Source organism: Limtongia smithiae (assembly GCF_038497785.1).
Source record: "Limtongia smithiae strain NRRL Y-17922 unplaced genomic scaffold V1518scaffold_1, whole genome shotgun sequence".
Classification (NCBI taxonomy): domain Eukaryota; kingdom Fungi; phylum Ascomycota; class Lipomycetes; order Lipomycetales; family Lipomycetaceae; genus Limtongia; species Limtongia smithiae.
Window position 1 is genome coordinate 2047184 of NW_027117622.1, and position 15479 is coordinate 2062662.

Here is a 15479-nt window from a genome sequence, read left to right on the forward strand (position 1 = left end):
GCCGCGTAGAACGCGTGCTGGTACGTGATGTCCGCGGTGCGGCCGGTGCGAATCCCTCCCGCCTGCGGCATCTGCATCACTGGCTCGACGCGACGGCCAGTTGTCCGAGTCGTCGCGCTCCCCCCCTCGCCGTGTGCTCGCCGTTCTACTGCTGCGACACCGCCACCTCTTTCGCCGGTCCACGACGGCGCAGGAGCAGTGCCACCACCGAGGACAAATCGAATGCCACCCCACTGCCGCCCTCGCCGACAGTTACAGGCAAAGCTGAGAACATTCAGGACTTCCTCGGTGACGTGCAGTCCTCCAAAGCACTGCAAGTCCTCGGTGTCTCCCCCCGTCGTATCTTACAAGTCGCCGACATGAACGCACGCATCTCGTCGCTCACACGGACCTCGCCGACAAAGCGGTCCACATTTCGACGACGCGCGTCTCACGGACGGTTCCACCAGACTCTTTGAACATTCTATACCTTCTTCCTTCTATGCCATGCTATGCTTTTGACGACATTATATATCCAACGTTCGCAACACGCCCTCGAATACAACAAGTGCCATCGCATTCGTCGGAAATGCACTGCGGTTGTTAGCCTATGGCTCGACGACTGCACATAAGTACATAATGATAATATTGCTTACCGAATCATGCAAGGCGTCAAACCTCTGAAAAAGCCCTTCCACCCGCGCTGATCGTACACGAATCGCGCGGCGCTCATCCATGTCTTGAAGCGCGGATTGGCAACGTTGTCGGTCATGATTACCTGTTTGACGACATCTGGAGGCAGGCCAAAGAGCCAGCCGAACTGCGAACACAGTCCGCCAGCCCAGAAGTTGATTGCAGGAGCACTCAGTGGAGTGTACTTCTGTCCCCACTTTGTCAGAACGTCGTAGCAACCCCAGTAGAAGAAGAAGTGCGTGCGGAACACGAGTGAGGAGACAAAGCCGTGGTACAGTCCGTTGAACAAGCCAGCTTGGCGAATCTGCTCGTTTTAGTAGACGAGCTCAAGCAACAATCCCGTTACTTACTAGTTGAGCACCACAGTCAAGTGGCCCGCTGTATAGTTTGACTGTTGAGTTGTACTGAATTTGAAGCCGACTCTTGACATGTTCAATCGGAGTAGCGACGAGACACACCGTTAGGCCACCCAGGAGACCAGCAGTCGCATGCCCGAGCGTCGGCAGCTCTGCTTCTCCTTCGTAAACATTGTTCTTGAGCAACTTCCTGTATAATTGCAACGACCCGAGTTGTCTGTCAAGCTGTTAGTCCAAGCGCCGACCTCAACGAAGAATTCCGCTTACACCGAGTCCATCATTGACCATCCCACAAGCGGCGCTGCGGCGCCCTTATATAGTGCCAATGGGCCCTCGAGCTTCACTGTTTTTGAGAAACAGTCCCATGTGCCTTTGAATTGATCGGTCGTCGACGTTTGTAATCGCACTTTGATCGTATCGAACCTGCAATGGAGTCGGCGATATGCAGCACAATAAGGGAATAACGAGCGCACTTACGGGTGCCCGACAAGAATCTTCGTCACACCAGAACACATGCCGGCAAGAAAGCCAACATATCCATGCTTCTCCACCGTCGTAGACGCGTGGGCGGCCGTCGTATGTGCATCCATTGTGCGGGGCGTAAATGCAATGATGATCCATGTCGGCGTAAATTATGGCGAATAAGGTTATCAAATACACCGCTATCAAGGTTGGGGGACCGGAACTCCCCGTCAGACTCGCCGCGGTTCCGAGTCGATCTAAGTAGGCGCGGTCTGCGCATACATAGATCGGCATCTCGAGATGTCCCGGCGACATCAGCGTTCTAGAGCATGAACTATCATGAGTCAGGATAGGGTGGTATCGCCAGCGTTGTCGTCTGAAGACGAAGGCGTCGAAGGTATGTTTTGCAATCCGAGGGGACAGACCAGTTGTTGACCAAACAGAACATCAGCGGGCGCCGTCAACAGAGTACGAACCGCTACTCCACAGTCCAAATCTTGGAGACCTAAAATATCAAGACTATGGCGATCTGCAGAGTATACTCAGCGCCGGACCGTACGTTTTTCGTCGCGTGAGGTGTGTATTGTGAATACTAATCTCGACAAAGATCGTCATGGCTTCCTGCGGAGGACCGCCGCGTCGTCATGAAGACAGATCTGCGGATCATGTCATGGGGATGCGTTCTATTTTTTTCTATGCAAATCAACAGGATCAGTATCGAGAATGTGTTGACGACCGATTTTATAAACGACATGGGTTAGCTTCAGGCATAGGGACTACATCAGCGAAGACTACTAACGAGCAATAGGAATGCAACAAAGGGATTATAATCTTGGACAGACAGCGTACTTAATATGCTTCCTATTGTTTGAAATCCCGATTCAGATTATTACGGTAGTGCTTGGTCCGCACCGTGTCATTCCGGTGCGTATCTACCCGTCCTTCGTCTACCACACATCTAACCAACACGACAGACAACAGCAGTGCTTTGGGCTATTGTCGGTTTTTCACAGACATTCATGAAATCCCGCACGACATTTCTGATAACTCGCTCGCTTTTAGGCGCATGCGAAGGCGGCTTTACGTCAGGTCTCGTGTTGTACCTCACCAGCTTCTACAAGTCCTACGAGATGTCGTCGCGCCTCGCGATGGTCTGGGCGACGTTGTATCTCACAAATGTCGTATCCGCTGTGCTGGCGCCGGCGGTCTTTGCGTTGTTTAGGAATACCGCCGGCGGCAACGCGGCGCAGGAGTGGCGAGGGTTATTCTTCGTCGAGGGGATACTTACGATAGTCATAGGGACGGTATCGTTCTATCTACTGCCGGCCATCGACGCGGTGCCGAGGATCTCGCGGGTCTACACTCCGCGCGAAGAGGCAATCCTGCGCGCACGAGTGATCCTTGACGACCCGTCGAAAGCTGTCGCGCTGGCAGGCCGACGCACGAGCACCAGCGCTGCCGGTCGCAGAAACCGTGCGATGCAGAACTTCTCACTACGCCAGATTCTCGAAACACTGTTCAATCCGTATCTATGTGTAGTGTTTGTGCTGGGGTTTACGGGGTTCATTCCCAGCATCGCGAGCTACCACTTTTTCACACTGATACTGCACGGGATGGGGTTCTCTACGACACTGTCGAACGTGCTAGTGATTCCCGGGAACATCATGCTTGTGGTCGGCATGATCATTGTCGCACGGATGTCGGACGCGCGCAAGGTTCACTGGCCGGCGCCGATATTCGCTATGCTGTGGGTGCTACCCTTTCTCATCATTCTTATCGTGCTGCCCGACAACAGCCCCACGTGGCTTCGTGTCGTGGCGCTTACATTCGTAGTCGGCTTTCCGTACTACACACCGGTGCTGGCGTCGTGGGTATCTGCGAACGCGAACGACCAGGGCGTGCGCGGCGTGGCGATCGCCTTGTACAACGTGGCCGTGCAACTAGGCAACATCGCGGCGGTGAATGTGTACCGGACAGCTGACGCGCCGTACTACCGGCGGGGCAACAGCGTGCTGGTTGCGGTAGCCGTTGGCAACATTGCGCTGGCAGCTGCGACCCGGTGGTGGTTTGCGCGCACGAACAGGCGCAGGGAACGCAGGCTGGCGGCGATGACGGACACCGCGGGGACGATGGCAACGACGGCGGCGGGAGTGGTATGTCCGAAGCCGCCAGACACATACTGCCTGTGCCTATAGCTGGTGACGGCGCGCGCACGAGTAGACTCAGCAATGCTGGCGCAGATAAGCGGAGATGAGCGCTGACGGTGCGCAGTTGACATGTCCCGAAGAAGACAGCTTAGCGTAGTTAAAAGATCAGAAACAGAACAGAGAGCGCGATTGGGTGTCATCAGTACCAGGGATGGCGACCAGTGCGGACACGTGTATTGAGAACGCGTTCCTGACGCCTGCGACTTCACGACTTCCCCGGGGAGCGTGCTCCGGCCCCGCCTTTCATACTTCATCGCCCACCGCCCACGTGCAATCTGCTTTTCAAACTCGCGCGTGCCTATTGGCTGATACCCGCTTTCGGCTCCGAATACCTGCTTCTTGGCTTGTGCTTGTTTTGTCTTGGGGCCTTGGTACCTGCACTGGCCATGCTGCCGTCGCCGCGCCGTGCACCGTCGGAGCTCCCAGCATCACCGCCTGCACGCGCCCTCCTCCACCACCACGGCATCTGCTGCCTGCTCTTAAATACCCACCATGTCTGGCCTCCTATAGTGCTGCTCGTCCATCTCTCGCACTCCGAACTGATACCCGGCCCGTCATGCTCTTCCTTCTCCGCCCCTCCCTCGCGGTCGCCGCGTTCGTCGCCGGTATTGCCGCGCAGATCGACATTCCCGGCTCCATTCCCGTCAATAAAGTTGAGCCACTGCAGCACCGTCTCGCCTATGCTGGCACCACCGGCATGACCGTCTCCTGGAGTACCTACGAGGAGATCTCGGACCCTAAGGTTTACTATGGCACCGACATCTGGGACCTTTCTTCCTACGCCGTCGGCTCCTCTGAGACGTACTCTTCCTCCCTCACCTGGGCCAACCACGTCAAGATCACCGGCCTTGAGCCGGCGACCACTTATTACTACGTCGTCTCCAACACCAATTGCTACAACTGCTCCGAGGTTGTTCCCTATACCTTCACCACTGCCCGTCCCGCTGGCGACATTACGCCATATACCGCCGCCGTCGTCATCGACATGGGTGTTATGGGCCCCTATGGCGAGTCCGTTGCTAGCGACTCTCCTCACATCACAGCGCAGGACAGCAACACCATGCAGTCCCTCTCTCGCTACGTCGAGGGATTCGACCTTCTCCTCCACCGTATGTTTTTAATTTTCTGCTCTTGTGAACCTGCTAACCTGTACAGCCGGTGATCTCGCTTATGCCGACACATGGCTGACCGAAGCCCTCAACGGCTACATCGACGTCAACATCTCTATTGATGATTCGTACAAGATCTACAACTTCCTGCTCAACTCCTACTACGACGAGTTGCAGCCTGTCACTTCTCTCAAGCCATACATGGTCGCTCCCGGCAACCACGAGTCCAATTGCGACGAGGGCGGCCAGACCAAGGATAACGTCACCTACACACTTGACCTCTGCGTTGAGGGCCAGCGCAACTTCACCGGCTATATCAACCACTTCCGCATGCCATCTACCGAGTCCGGCGGCGTCGGCAACTTCTGGTACTCTTTCGATCATGGCATGGTCCACTACGTTGCCATCAACACCGAGACCGATCTCGGCAACGGCCTTATCGGCGAGGACGACATCGACGGTCCTGAGGACATGGACTCCGGCCCATTCGGCTCCTACCAGAACGAGCAGATCGACTGGCTCGAGAAGGATCTCGCCGCCGTCAACCGCAGCTTGACGCCTTGGATTATCGTCATGGGCCACCGACCCTGGTATGCCTCAGCGTCCAACGTCTCCAGCACCATCTGCTGGAACTGCAAGAAGGCCTTCGAGCCACTCCTTCTCAAGTACAATGTCGACATGGTCTTCTACGGCCACATCCACATGTACGAACGCAACGCACCGGTCGCCAACGGAATCGCTGACCCTAACGAGCTCAACAACCCCTCTGCTCCCTGGTACATCCTTAACGGCTGCGGTGGCCACTACCACGGCCTCTCCTCCTACACTCTCCCCCTCAACCCCTACTCCCGCTACCTGCAGAACGACACCTTCGGCTGGAGTAAGCTCACCTTCCACAACTGCACCCACGTCACCCACGAGTTCATCGCCTCCGCCAACGGCTCCGTCCTTGACTCCGCCACCCTCTACAAGGACCATCAATGCGGCGTCATCTACCCCAGTTTAAACTCCTCGTCTTTGTCCTCCTCCAACACCAGCTTCGATGCCAACTCCACCGCACCTGTCCAGACTGATCACAACGCTGCTGGCGTTCTGCAGATGCCTACTGCCCTGTTTATGGTTGCCCTAATGGTCTTCGGTCTCGCCATCATGTTGTAGGCTTGAGTGTCAAAAACATTTGCTAGTTAAACTAATATCGCTCTCAGAGCCCATGAATTGCGCCTGAAGACTGGTAGGTATCATTCATTTTACCCTATAGTACTAACAATTGTATGGAAACTCGTCATCTGTCCCTTGTAGTTAACTAGCTCAAAGTATTGTCACGCCGTCGCGTTCTGTTGTCTGTCTTGTCCTGTCCTGTCCTCACTGTCTGTATGGATATGTCTCTGCATATATCTGTGGCTCCTCTTGCTCACGGGTACATCTGTTAAACAAACTCGCGTTCATTCCCCATCCACTGTCCTGTGTCCTCAGTGTCGCGGCGCAACACTTCGCTCCACGCGTCGGGCTTCGCTTCCAGCGCCACCCCGTCTTCGCTCGTGATGATGACTATGGTGATGATGATGCGGGTGTCCATGGTGACTCGCGCCGCCGATCCCATTCTGTCCATCAGCACTCCCACCTCCAATATCACCTGACGCGGCCGCGACCATTGCAGCGACGTTTACAGGCACCAGAATATGCTCTCGCAACCCCGGCACCATGATCTTGTATGCGTTGCTGCCGCCGCCCCTCCGCTGCGGGTTGAACGGATTCGACGCTGGCGACGCCGAAGACACCGCCGACGCGACCGCACCGACAAAGTTTCCAGGAACCTTCTTTGTGAGATGGAATGCATCCAGAATCGAGCGTTTGGATGGCGGCGATGTTAAGACGGAAGTTGGCGAGTGGTGCGATACCAGTGACGACGGACCAGTCGGGATCGAAGTAGCTACTGTAGCGGTGCTCACTGGGGACAGACTGTAGAGCGTGACGTTGGAGTAGTCCGGGAAACTGATCTTGACATCTGTGTCCTTCGGCATTTCAAACAACTCCGCAGTGACCGTCTCCAACATCGATGGCACCGCCGTGGCCGGTGGCAGCGACACCAGCGGCGATCCCGGCGCCGGCCGTCCGATAGGGGCGGGCAGGTTATGTACAAGCTGTGGCTCCGACGGCATCATAGTCATCGTCGCCGTTGATGCCGTTCCCGGATGATGGTGATGGTGCCAGGCGAACGGACTATTTGTCGTTTGCAGTAGTGACGGCGGCAGTTGTTGCTGCTCTGTCGCGCTTGCAGTTTTTAGCGGACTTGTAACAGACGAAGTTGTCACGATGGGAGCACTATTCTCCATGGTCGCCTGATGTTGCTGCGCGCTCATTGACTTGGCAATGCGATTCTGCACGACCTCAATCGAGCCAATGGACGGCAGAAGAGCCTTGCCTCCTCCAATGATCCCGAGATGATTAGCCGTATCATTCACAAACTCATTGCCACCTAGCCTTGAAAGCTTAAACGATTGCGGCGAAAAGCCGCCTGTAACTGGATGCTCGCCTGATACTGTGTAACCGTAACCCAAAACGTTATCATATCGGTCGCCCGCGTCCGGCGACAGCTTTGAGGCATTAGACGCAGCCGCCGTCGATGGCAGATGCACCTTCGGCTTGAGGCTCTTTGATGAATCCTCTGCCAAACTGTGCACAGACTGTGACAGCAAGTAGTTGTCATCCTCGGAAAGAAGAACATCGCCACCAGTATCGTCAATGAACGCTCCAACCATGCTAGTTGTGGCAGACGGCGATCCAACTAGCCCACTACCACCGGATAATCGCGCGACCAGAGCCGTGTCCATGCTGTGCAGCGGGAAAAACCGCGACAATGAGCGCGTCGATGGTGATGGTCCATTTCCAGATAACGACGACGGAACAACTTCCTCAAGCACCGATTTGCTGCCTTCAAACGGTCCGGACCCGGTACCCTTCATAGGTGACGATATCGGCGTGCCTGCCGCATGATGAATGACAGGCTTATTCGCAGAAGTCGTCGTCGCCGTCGTGCTTGTAGTGGCAGTAGGACCTTCAGGCGCGGCCTCAGATGCCACTTCTGCCTGTGACGCGCCCGACGACGTGCCTGCCGCCGTCGATGTCAATGGCTTCTGTGAACTCCCTCCGGTCGCCGCGCTCGCAAACGGCCGCCGCCAGTTATCTGAAAGCTGCGCAGGCGTATTCCCCTGCTTGCGTCCCCAATCCGGGGCACCTCCCTGAGGCGCCCCTTGAGCGGGAGTGGAAGCGGCAGTTGCACCGCCTGTGCTGGCAACAACCATACTCGAGCTCGTTGGATGCCCGGACAAAAATGGATGCCCATCAAGCCCCGTTGAACTGGCTCCGGGAGCGGCCTCGAATGACGCCGAATATCGGCCCTTGCTCCCAACCGGTCCCCAGACGTTGTCACTCGTGTTCATCAGTCCACGGAATTGATTTTGTTGCTGACGCGCAACTTGATGCATGTCCTCAGAGTGACTCCACGGCGCATTGTGTCGCTGTATCGATTCACGCGAACTCTCCCACGCGTTCGTCTGTGCTGGTGGCGACTGCTGCTGTTGCTGTTGCTGCGTCTGTGGCGTCGTCGCCACCTGTCCACCATGCGTGGTGGGTGGCTTTGCCATTTTCGCACGCGTCAGAGGTGGTGACTGGCCCGAAGGCGACTCCGATATGAGAAACTCAATCGCGGCGGTCACGGATGGATTCATGCCCTCAGAGCTGTCAAGCGAAGCAACAGACCCTTTTCGCTTCTTCGCCTGCATCGACACGCTGCTGCTGAGTTTGTGACCACGTTGTGCGGGCATCGAATGTTCCGTCTCTGGCGAGTGTGCAATCTTGCTCTCCGATTTGTCGGTCTGCTGATTCTCAGCTTGCGCGCGAGTTGCCGGTGTAGTCACCACACTCTGTTGCTGCTGCTTCTCTGCTTCTTGCGTCTCCCGCTCCTTGCGCGTCTCGATCTGCTTTTTTCGTACAATCTCCTCCGCACGTTTCCGCGCAGCCTCGAGCCGCTCCTGCTCCTTGCGCTGCTCTTCCTCCTTTCGCTTGCGCGCATTTTCAATCGAGTGCTTCATGACGAGCTCCTGTTGCGCAGTGATGTGTGCGGGTCGCTCGAAGAGCGCGGCCGGATCCGGATTGATTGGTGGTGCCGGAATTGGAGATGGTCGGAAGCCAAGTGGCTTTGGCTCGTGTACATCCCCACCCGCGCCGCCTTCAAGAGCTGACCGCTGCTCTTCGGTGCCGGTTGGACGTGACACCGATAGTCGACGACGGCCGATAGCTGTAGCCGGGGACGCCGATCTTACCCCCTGTTGCCGTTCGGCGACATCATCGATCGTGCTCTCCGACTCGGATTTTCGTGACGACGAACGCGGAATGATCGACGTGACTTTCGGCGACTGTGGAGCACCCGCTGCCGCTGACTGCGGTGGCAGGGGACGCCGCGAATTGAATGATCTCCGCCGCACAGGTTCAAGTTGGCCTGACCGGTCATTAAACAGCTCATTCACGCTACCGGAAGGCCGTAGCCCGTATGATCTGTCAAAATCATCTGAGAACCTGTCGCGGGAAACTACTAGCGGGGGCTGAGATCCACCGTAGGGAGGCATCTCGTGTTGATCGGACGAGAAATGCGAAAATCGATGTGCTTGATCTCCAAACGCTCCGACTGCGCCTCCAAATCTATCATGAGGATGTGTATGATGATTGCCATGGTCTTGCGGGTGTTGGTGAAGCGCCGGGCCATCGGAAGATACATCGGATAACAGCGACGCGGGTTGGACGTGAGGAATTTGCGCCCATGGCGACTGTGTCGGCGCGCGTGCAGGGAACACATTCGGAGCCGCGGCAATCGCGGGATGTGGATCTGCTGAGCTAGGAGCTGGGTGGTGCATTAGCCTCGATGCCGAGGATTGTGTCTCTGGCTCAAGAACTGAAGCCGTAGCTTGCTCTCGCTGTTCATGCGCATCTTTCGATTGTGTCGGTGGAGCCTCAGCTTCGTGAGAAATGACAACTTTTGTGCCGTCGCCAAACTCGATGGTATCACCCCAGTCATCGTCATCATCGTCGTCCTGGAAAGCGCGTGAGAAACCATTTCGAGACACGAGAGAACATGAAACTTACATCGGCCCATTTCGAATCCTTGTGGTCGACAATGCTCTCGGCAAGATGAATGCCGAGCTTCTTGAGTTCCTCCTCGGATAAATCCTTTGGCGCTTTCGGAACTGGTCCATGGGTCAACAATATTCGTGCAGCACATAGACACTCTACACATACCTTGCCGCTTATTCCATACCGGTTGTGCAGCACCACGACCACCGGCGGAGGATGACGATGAATTCGCGCCGTTGCTCCCTGGACGCGGTGATAGTGACATATCCCGCCGCAGCGGCGCGAGAGTGAAGGCACCGGCCGGGGTAGTCATTCGCATGGGAATGCGCAGTTTCGACGCGATAAGACTGCCACGGGAAGCCTGTGGTGTCGGCGAAGTTGCTGTGTGGAGCGGTTAGTGAAGCAGCATAGGGTGAGCACAATACATACGCTTCTCGGTGCTGGGCTTGGCGGTCGCCGTGAGGGACGGGGTCTGGAGCTGCCTGAACTTGCTGTTCAGCGACTGTGGTTTGAATGTCTTTTTGAGGAATAGTTTCGCGGAGGTAGAGGTGGTTGTGGAGGCGGTGTCTGCTGCGTTCGAGGGGGTGGGTGCTGATGTTGGCGGCGGTTCTACCGGAACCACGACGTCGTCGGGAGTAGGTGCGGTGGTTGTCGACGAGTCCGCAGTCGGCGAGGCGGAGTGCGACGCGTCCGCGCCGTCATATTCCATAGCGGGAACGGAAGCGGCAGCTATACCCTGGACGATATTTTGAAACTCGGTGCTGGCGGCGGCGGCGGCGGCGGCAGCATCGAATGATGGCGACCGCTGCTTCGCCGCAGCCTGCTTCGGCTCGGTCTGTGATGACGCATGCTGCTGCTCGTCGACGGTGTGAGTTTCAGAAAACTCATTGCCGTCCATAGTCCTGCGATGGTGTTAGCGATCAGATCCCGCAAGAGCTGAAGCGGGGTTGGGCACTCGGCGCCAATCCGCGCGGACGCCCTAGGGCAGTGCACTCACTGCAGGCGATATGTAGAATACAGCAAGCAGACGGAGCCACGAAGGCGGAAGAGAAGGAGTAGCGCGAGGAGAGACGGCGGCGGTGATCGTGGTGAAGGCTGTGACGCTGCCTTGGAGAGCGAGGACGGCGGTGCTGCGGGTTGCGTGGGTCCAGCGCGCGCCTGCAGAGACCAGAAAAAAGCCTACGGAGCAGCAGCGCACAAGGCGAGTGCTGAATAGGATGCGAGGATCTGTAGGACGACCGCGCGGGAGGGGGACAACAGAGAGCGGAGGTGTGGGAGGGGGGACTTAACGACAGAAGCAAACCTGCGTGGGTTTGGAAAAAACCTTGCGCCTGGCAGCGGAGCCCCGCCGCGACTTGAAAAGAACTCGCGCAATATGGTCAAACAGCAGCTTTTCAGAATACGACTTGTGTGTTGACGAGCTGCTATGTGATACTACGCAGAGGAGGCACGGCGCATGGGCTGAGGGAGGGCGGCGGCGGCGAGGCAAGGTTAGAGGGGAGCAAGCAGCGCTCTACATGTCACTATACACAGTCCATTATATCTCTCTATGCTCCGATGCGTATCTGCCATCCCCTAGCAATCAACACGAGTCCTATCGTCATCGAATCAATACACGCTCCGTGGTGATCGTATAGTGGTGATCGTTTAGTGGTGCTCCTCGGCGCCGGCCTTGTGGTGCTTGACTATAATTCGCGTTGAGTAAGTCATCTTCTGTTAACACACAAATCAAGCTCGTCAAAACGTACGGTGGAACTGGTAGTCGAGGGTGTAGCCGATCTAATGGTTGAAAAGACACGAGTTAGTACAGTAGACGTTGTCGCTTACTCGGACGCAGATGGAACCAGGGGAGCGGGTCATACGAGGAAAGCACCGATGATTAGGTGGACCTAGAGAGTGTAAACATATGTACTCGGCACAATTACAATCACAAAGCAAGACATACCAGAGGCGCGCCGGAAGCGTTTCCGCCTTCGAAGTACTTAGCGGAGTAACGGCTGTTTATGGTCACTTATTAGCAACCCACTCAGCACTTCGCACTCGACACACAAACGCACCCAAAGAACGAGGTCGGCTGGGAGACGGGAGCGGGGCCCCGGGGAAGCGCCTTGTAGAAGTCGACCACGGACGCGAGCCGCTTAGCGCCGGGGGTGGCACCGAGGTTCTGGAGCGGTTGTCAGCAATTGCACGCTGCGGAGGGTTTAGCAACGACAGGACGCACCGCTGCAGAGGCGATTTTCGGGGGGATGAGGGTAGAGAGCTGGCGCTTTACGATGTAGGACATGGCGGTGGTGGAAACGACGGTGAACTTGGTGGAGGAGCGTGACAGGCATTACAAAACTCGGGGCGACGCGGGTTTGCACGGCAGTGCGCCGTGCGCGAAGGTTTTAGGGATTAATCGTCACAGTGGAACTGTATTTACAACACAAACATCACATTCAAGCGCACTTGCGTCAGCCAACCACGTCGCGCTGCGCTTCTCCCAAACGAACACTTCGCGGCCACCATCACCAGTCTTCTCACGAGAGACCCTAACAGCACAATGCCGCTGCCGCCGTTCATCATGGCCCTCTCTGCGACCGCTAGACGTCCGTCAATGGCCACCGCATCCACCATACTTCGCATCGCCACGCGCGCAAACTCCACTGGCGCTCCCGTCCCCTCCGCCGTTCCCGAGACACGCTCCACGCCTGCCGTGCAGCGCTTCGACATCATCAACGGCGCGCCCGCGGAGCTCTCCACCAAGCGCATAGTGCGCATCTATCAGCGCTCCAAGACTGCTATGCAGAGCGGCAACCGCGAGACCAAGGCGTGGCGGCTGGACTGGGACATCGAGGGCAAGTCGCACCGGTGGGAGAACGACGTGATGGGCTGGCACTCCTCCGGCGACTACATGCAGGCCACCGAGGTCAAGTTCAAGTCCAAGGACGACGCTATCCGTTTTGCCACCAACCAGGGCTGGGATTACTACATCCAGGAACCACACAAGCGCGACTTCCGCCCCAAACAGTACGCCACCAACTTCCTCCACAGCTACGGGCCCCTCAAGCACATCCGGACAAAGTAGTCATGTAATAGATCAATGCTCTCTCTAGCTAGGTTCCGAAGTACCGCTTGTCCACAAACCGCCGTCTGATCTGGTCGTCCACCTTGCCCACCACAATTTTTACTGCCGGATACGCCGCGCGTATCCGGCGCAGTGCGACTGCTCGATCCGCGAGATACGTCACGAATGTAATGCTTGCGATAGACACCCCGTGGTCCAGGAGCACGCGGATCGCCATGATAGCCGCCGCGCCTGTTGTCGCCTGCGCGTCCACCAGTAGCACCTGCATATCTGCCACACCTGGCGGCAGCTTCAGATAGTGCAGGTACGGCTCGCCCGTGCGTGCGTCTGACTGGATCAGCAGCTTGCCGATCGCGATTGCGGGCAGGATCCGCCGCAGCGAGGTCTCAAAACACCCTCCCGCACGCATGATCTCCACTGCAGCCGTGGTCGCCGCGCTCTGCAGCGGCGATAGACCCGCGTAGAGCAACCCCGTTGGCGTCGTGACCGTCTTTGGGGCATACGGAACCCCGTTCATGGCGCACTCGATCAGCAAAGTCGCGAGACGGTCAAAGTAGAACACAAAGTCGTCGCGCGTGGTCGCGCGGTTGAGAAGAATCGTATGGATCCCGCGCACCTGGTTCGTCTCCGGCAGCACCACGAGCTTCTCCGAATCCTCCATGATCTCGACTTCTTTCTCAGTTTTGCCGTCGCACAGCTGCCCGAGCTGGACAAGGTGTGCCCGGCTCTTGGCCACCAATGTGCGCTGCACGTGTCGGATCAGCATGTCAATCGCCACTACGTTGTCCAGACCCCGCGGCACGACTATATCCGCCGCGCGCATAGTGGGGCGCACGTAGTACTCAAAATTCGGCTTCACGAACGAAAACCACTGCTTCATGGCGCCGTGCATGTCACGGCCACGGTGCACAATGTCTCGCCGCAATCGTCGCGCCATGCAGATATCGAGATCTGTGTCGACAAACACCTTCAAGTCTAGCAGCTCCACGATGCGCGGGTCGTACAGCGCAAATATGCCTTCCAAAATCACCACATTCGCGCCGTAGATTGTCGTTGTCACGTTCGTGCGATTGTGTTCGCTGAACGAGTACACAGGAATATCGACCTTCTTTCCCTGGTGCAGGTCGCGTAGCACCGACACCAGCAGATCCAAATCAAGAGCCCCAGGTGCATCGAAGTCGTATTCACTACTAGTGTTAGCTCGGTCTCATACGCCCCATCGCAGTGCACGCACTTTCGAAACGCCGTTTCCCTCTGCGCCTCGCTTAAAGGCCGGTAGAAATTGTCAAACGCAAGAATCACCGCCCAGGGTACCTATAATTGTCAGTACTCTTCTGCTCATTGTGTTCCCTTCAGGAGCTCACATTCAGCGCCTTGATGATCTGCGAGGCGACACTGGTCTTGCCGCTACCACTGCTGCCCGCCACGCCGATGACATGCGGCCGGCTCCATGGAGGCAAATATGCGCCGCTGTCCCTTAGGCTCACAAATGACTGCTTTGCCTCCATGAAGACAAAGCGGGTGAATCAGGGGAAGTCAGAGAAAGGACGAAGAACTGCTGCTCGCTGGCGTTTCTATTCGCCGCGCCGCACGCGATAAGCACTGGCCTCAGATCATCTCTATGCGATCCGTTCTAATTACAAACACTAATACTATATACAGGCTACTCTTTCAACTTGAGCGAAGCGTCAGCAAACGCGTCGACCTGCTTGGCCTGCCGAAGCAGCAACTTCGCGGTCTTCCTAGGAACATATGGTTTGATAGTGGGGAATCGTTTCTGCGCGACTCCCTCAAATGCCTTCATAACCTTGTTGTCGATAGTGGACGCACCGTATCTGCGCGCAGTTTCTGCCAGGAAGTTGACGGTCTCGCGAATCTGATCCACGCGCCATCTGCAATTGTTAGTGTTGAACGAGGTAGTGAGAAGTAGCTGCAACTCACGGATACAGGGACTCCGGGTATTTTGGGTACATAAATGGCTCGTCCATCTCGACGGTCATGAACTTTGTCATGGTCCTACTGGCCCTGTCTTCGACAAGGGAGGAGTACACCTTCTTGACAGTGAGTCCGTAGATGTTGTGCAAGTAATCGCGCAGATCAAACTTGTTGAAGTTTGACGGCACGCGGAAGCGCGCGCGGTAAGGATTGTAGTCGCTGGAAAAAGGACGCAAAAGCGTAATGGACGCGGAGGGGAAGTGGATCTCGTTGTGGCCGAGCCGAAAGTACTTTGTGTAGATAGGGTCGAGCTTCGGTCGCTCGGCGAGCTTGCGCAGATTGTATTCATGGTCGAGCTGACGCTTCGCGGGCGCGTGCACAGAGGGACGCTTCGCCTGCTGCTTGTACAGCGTCCGCAGCACCGGTACGGAGGGGATGGGGAGCGGCGGGCCTCTGCGCGGCATGATTGTGGTTGCGGAGGTCGTGCGAGGAGTTCGCGATGTCGAGGTCGACAATTTCTTCACAGCCGGTGTGCCGACACTAC

General features: G+C 56.7%; 8 protein-coding genes across 8 annotated transcripts; 3 read left to right on the forward strand and 5 right to left on the reverse strand.

Moving 5' to 3' along the window:
- Positions 1–458: 458 nt before the first annotated feature.
- On the reverse strand, positions 459–2071 carry V1518DRAFT_410314 (mitochondrial carrier domain-containing protein). Its single transcript, XM_066902568.1, has 5 exons — positions 1506–2071; positions 1296–1451; positions 1023–1245; positions 636–976; positions 459–573 (listed from the first exon to the last, which is right to left on the reverse strand). Exons 1-5 carry the CDS (start codon positions 1616–1618, stop codon positions 507–509), a joined length of 900 nt encoding a protein of 299 aa, XP_066762474.1. The 5' UTR covers positions 1619–2071; the 3' UTR covers positions 459–506.
- Positions 1629–3870, forward strand: V1518DRAFT_410316 (major facilitator superfamily domain-containing protein). Its single transcript, XM_066902569.1, has 5 exons — positions 1629–1887; positions 1934–2045; positions 2098–2246; positions 2299–2414; positions 2465–3870. The coding sequence occupies exons 1-5, from the start codon at positions 1830–1832 to the stop codon at positions 3683–3685; spliced, it is 1656 nt and encodes a 551-aa protein (XP_066762475.1). The 5' UTR covers positions 1629–1829; the 3' UTR covers positions 3686–3870.
- A 54-nt stretch (positions 3871–3924) lies between these two features.
- On the forward strand, positions 3925–6146 carry V1518DRAFT_380019 (Metallo-dependent phosphatase-like protein). The gene is made up of 2 exons (XM_066901642.1): positions 3925–4806; positions 4853–6146. The coding sequence occupies exons 1-2, from the start codon at positions 4254–4256 to the stop codon at positions 5962–5964; spliced, it is 1665 nt and encodes a 554-aa protein (XP_066762476.1). The 5' UTR covers positions 3925–4253; the 3' UTR covers positions 5965–6146.
- V1518DRAFT_410318 (uncharacterized protein) lies at positions 5858–11263 on the reverse strand. Its single transcript, XM_066902570.1, has 5 exons — positions 10931–11263; positions 10363–10835; positions 10099–10314; positions 9946–10046; positions 5858–9893 (listed from the first exon to the last, which is right to left on the reverse strand). The coding sequence occupies exons 2-5, from the start codon at positions 10829–10831 to the stop codon at positions 6276–6278; spliced, it is 4404 nt and encodes a 1467-aa protein (XP_066762477.1). The 5' UTR covers positions 10832–10835; positions 10931–11263; the 3' UTR covers positions 5858–6275.
- Positions 11264–11426: 163 nt separating this feature from the next.
- V1518DRAFT_410322 (ATP synthase subunit F, mitochondrial) lies at positions 11427–12304 on the reverse strand. The gene is made up of 7 exons (XM_066902571.1): positions 12155–12304; positions 12133–12134; positions 11991–12095; positions 11879–11930; positions 11796–11822; positions 11682–11712; positions 11427–11618 (listed from the first exon to the last, which is right to left on the reverse strand). The coding sequence occupies exons 1-7, from the start codon at positions 12215–12217 to the stop codon at positions 11581–11583; spliced, it is 318 nt and encodes a 105-aa protein (XP_066762478.1). The 5' UTR covers positions 12218–12304; the 3' UTR covers positions 11427–11580.
- Positions 12305–12437: 133 nt separating this feature from the next.
- On the forward strand, positions 12438–13088 carry V1518DRAFT_410324 (ETC complex I subunit conserved region-domain-containing protein). The gene has a single exon (XM_066902572.1). The coding sequence runs from the start codon at positions 12476–12478 to the stop codon at positions 12998–13000; it is 525 nt and encodes a 174-aa protein (XP_066762479.1). The 5' UTR covers positions 12438–12475; the 3' UTR covers positions 13001–13088.
- On the reverse strand, positions 12879–14599 carry V1518DRAFT_410326 (uridine kinase family-domain-containing protein). The gene is made up of 3 exons (XM_066902573.1): positions 14365–14599; positions 14235–14314; positions 12879–14187 (listed from the first exon to the last, which is right to left on the reverse strand). Exons 1-3 carry the CDS (start codon positions 14506–14508, stop codon positions 13029–13031), a joined length of 1383 nt encoding a protein of 460 aa, XP_066762480.1. The 5' UTR covers positions 14509–14599; the 3' UTR covers positions 12879–13028.
- Positions 14365–15466, reverse strand: V1518DRAFT_444565 (mitochondrial 54S ribosomal protein uL23m). The gene is made up of 2 exons (XM_066906450.1): positions 14942–15466; positions 14365–14892 (listed from the first exon to the last, which is right to left on the reverse strand). Exons 1-2 carry the CDS (start codon positions 15397–15399, stop codon positions 14664–14666), a joined length of 687 nt encoding a protein of 228 aa, XP_066762481.1. The 5' UTR covers positions 15400–15466; the 3' UTR covers positions 14365–14663.
- Positions 15467–15479: the final 13 nt, after the last annotated feature.

Bases quoted from the DNA above. Each gene is read 5' to 3' on its own strand.
- V1518DRAFT_380019 (XM_066901642.1), top strand. From the start codon at position 4,254: ATGCTCTTCCTTCTCCGCCCCTCCCTCGCGGTCGCCGCGTTCGTCGCC. The intron at 4,807-4,852 runs GTATGTTTTTAA...TAACCTGTACAG, and splicing joins ATTCGACCTTCTCCTCCACC to CCGGTGATCTCGCTTATGCC.
- V1518DRAFT_410322 (XM_066902571.1), bottom strand. From the start codon at position 12,217: ATGTCCTACATCGTAAAGCGCCAGCTCTCTACCCTCATCCCCCCGAAA. The intron at 11,931-11,990 runs GTGCGTTTGTGT...GACCATAAACAG, and splicing joins CAGCCGACCTCGTTCTTTGG to CCGTTACTCCGCTAAGTACT. The intron at 11,823-11,878 runs GTATGTCTTGCT...TACACTCTCTAG, and splicing joins ACGCTTCCGGCGCGCCTCTG to GTCCACCTAATCATCGGTGC.
- V1518DRAFT_410326 (XM_066902573.1), bottom strand. From the start codon at position 14,508: ATGGAGGCAAAGCAGTCATTTGTGAGCCTAAGGGACAGCGGCGCATAT. The intron at 14,315-14,364 runs GTGAGCTCCTGA...TGACAATTATAG, and splicing joins AGATCATCAAGGCGCTGAAT to GTACCCTGGGCGGTGATTCT. The intron at 14,188-14,234 runs GTGCGTGCACTG...TAACACTAGTAG, and splicing joins AGGGAAACGGCGTTTCGAAA to TGAATACGACTTCGATGCAC.
- V1518DRAFT_410314 (XM_066902568.1), bottom strand. From the start codon at position 1,618: ATGGATGCACATACGACGGCCGCCCACGCGTCTACGACGGTGGAGAAG. The intron at 1,452-1,505 runs GTAAGTGCGCTC...ACTCCATTGCAG, and splicing joins AAGATTCTTGTCGGGCACCC to GTTCGATACGATCAAAGTGC. The intron at 1,246-1,295 runs GTAAGCGGAATT...ACAGCTTGACAG, and splicing joins TGGTCAATGATGGACTCGGT to ACAACTCGGGTCGTTGCAAT.
- V1518DRAFT_410316 (XM_066902569.1), top strand. From the start codon at position 1,830: ATGAGTCAGGATAGGGTGGTATCGCCAGCGTTGTCGTCTGAAGACGAA. The intron at 1,888-1,933 runs GTATGTTTTGCA...TTGACCAAACAG, and splicing joins TGAAGACGAAGGCGTCGAAG to AACATCAGCGGGCGCCGTCA. The intron at 2,247-2,298 runs GTTAGCTTCAGG...AACGAGCAATAG, and splicing joins CGATTTTATAAACGACATGG to GAATGCAACAAAGGGATTAT.
- V1518DRAFT_410324 (XM_066902572.1), top strand. From the start codon at position 12,476: ATGCCGCTGCCGCCGTTCATCATGGCCCTCTCTGCGACCGCTAGACGT.
- V1518DRAFT_410318 (XM_066902570.1), bottom strand. From the start codon at position 10,831: ATGGACGGCAATGAGTTTTCTGAAACTCACACCGTCGACGAGCAGCAG. The intron at 10,315-10,362 runs GTATGTATTGTG...CGCTCCACACAG, and splicing joins CAAGCCCAGCACCGAGAAGC to CAACTTCGCCGACACCACAG. The intron at 9,894-9,945 runs GTAAGTTTCATG...CGCGCTTTCCAG, and splicing joins AGGATTCGAAATGGGCCGAT to GACGACGATGATGACGATGA.
- V1518DRAFT_444565 (XM_066906450.1), bottom strand. From the start codon at position 15,399: ATGCCGCGCAGAGGCCCGCCGCTCCCCATCCCCTCCGTACCGGTGCTG. The intron at 14,893-14,941 runs GTGAGTTGCAGC...TAACAATTGCAG, and splicing joins TACCCGGAGTCCCTGTATCC to ATGGCGCGTGGATCAGATTC.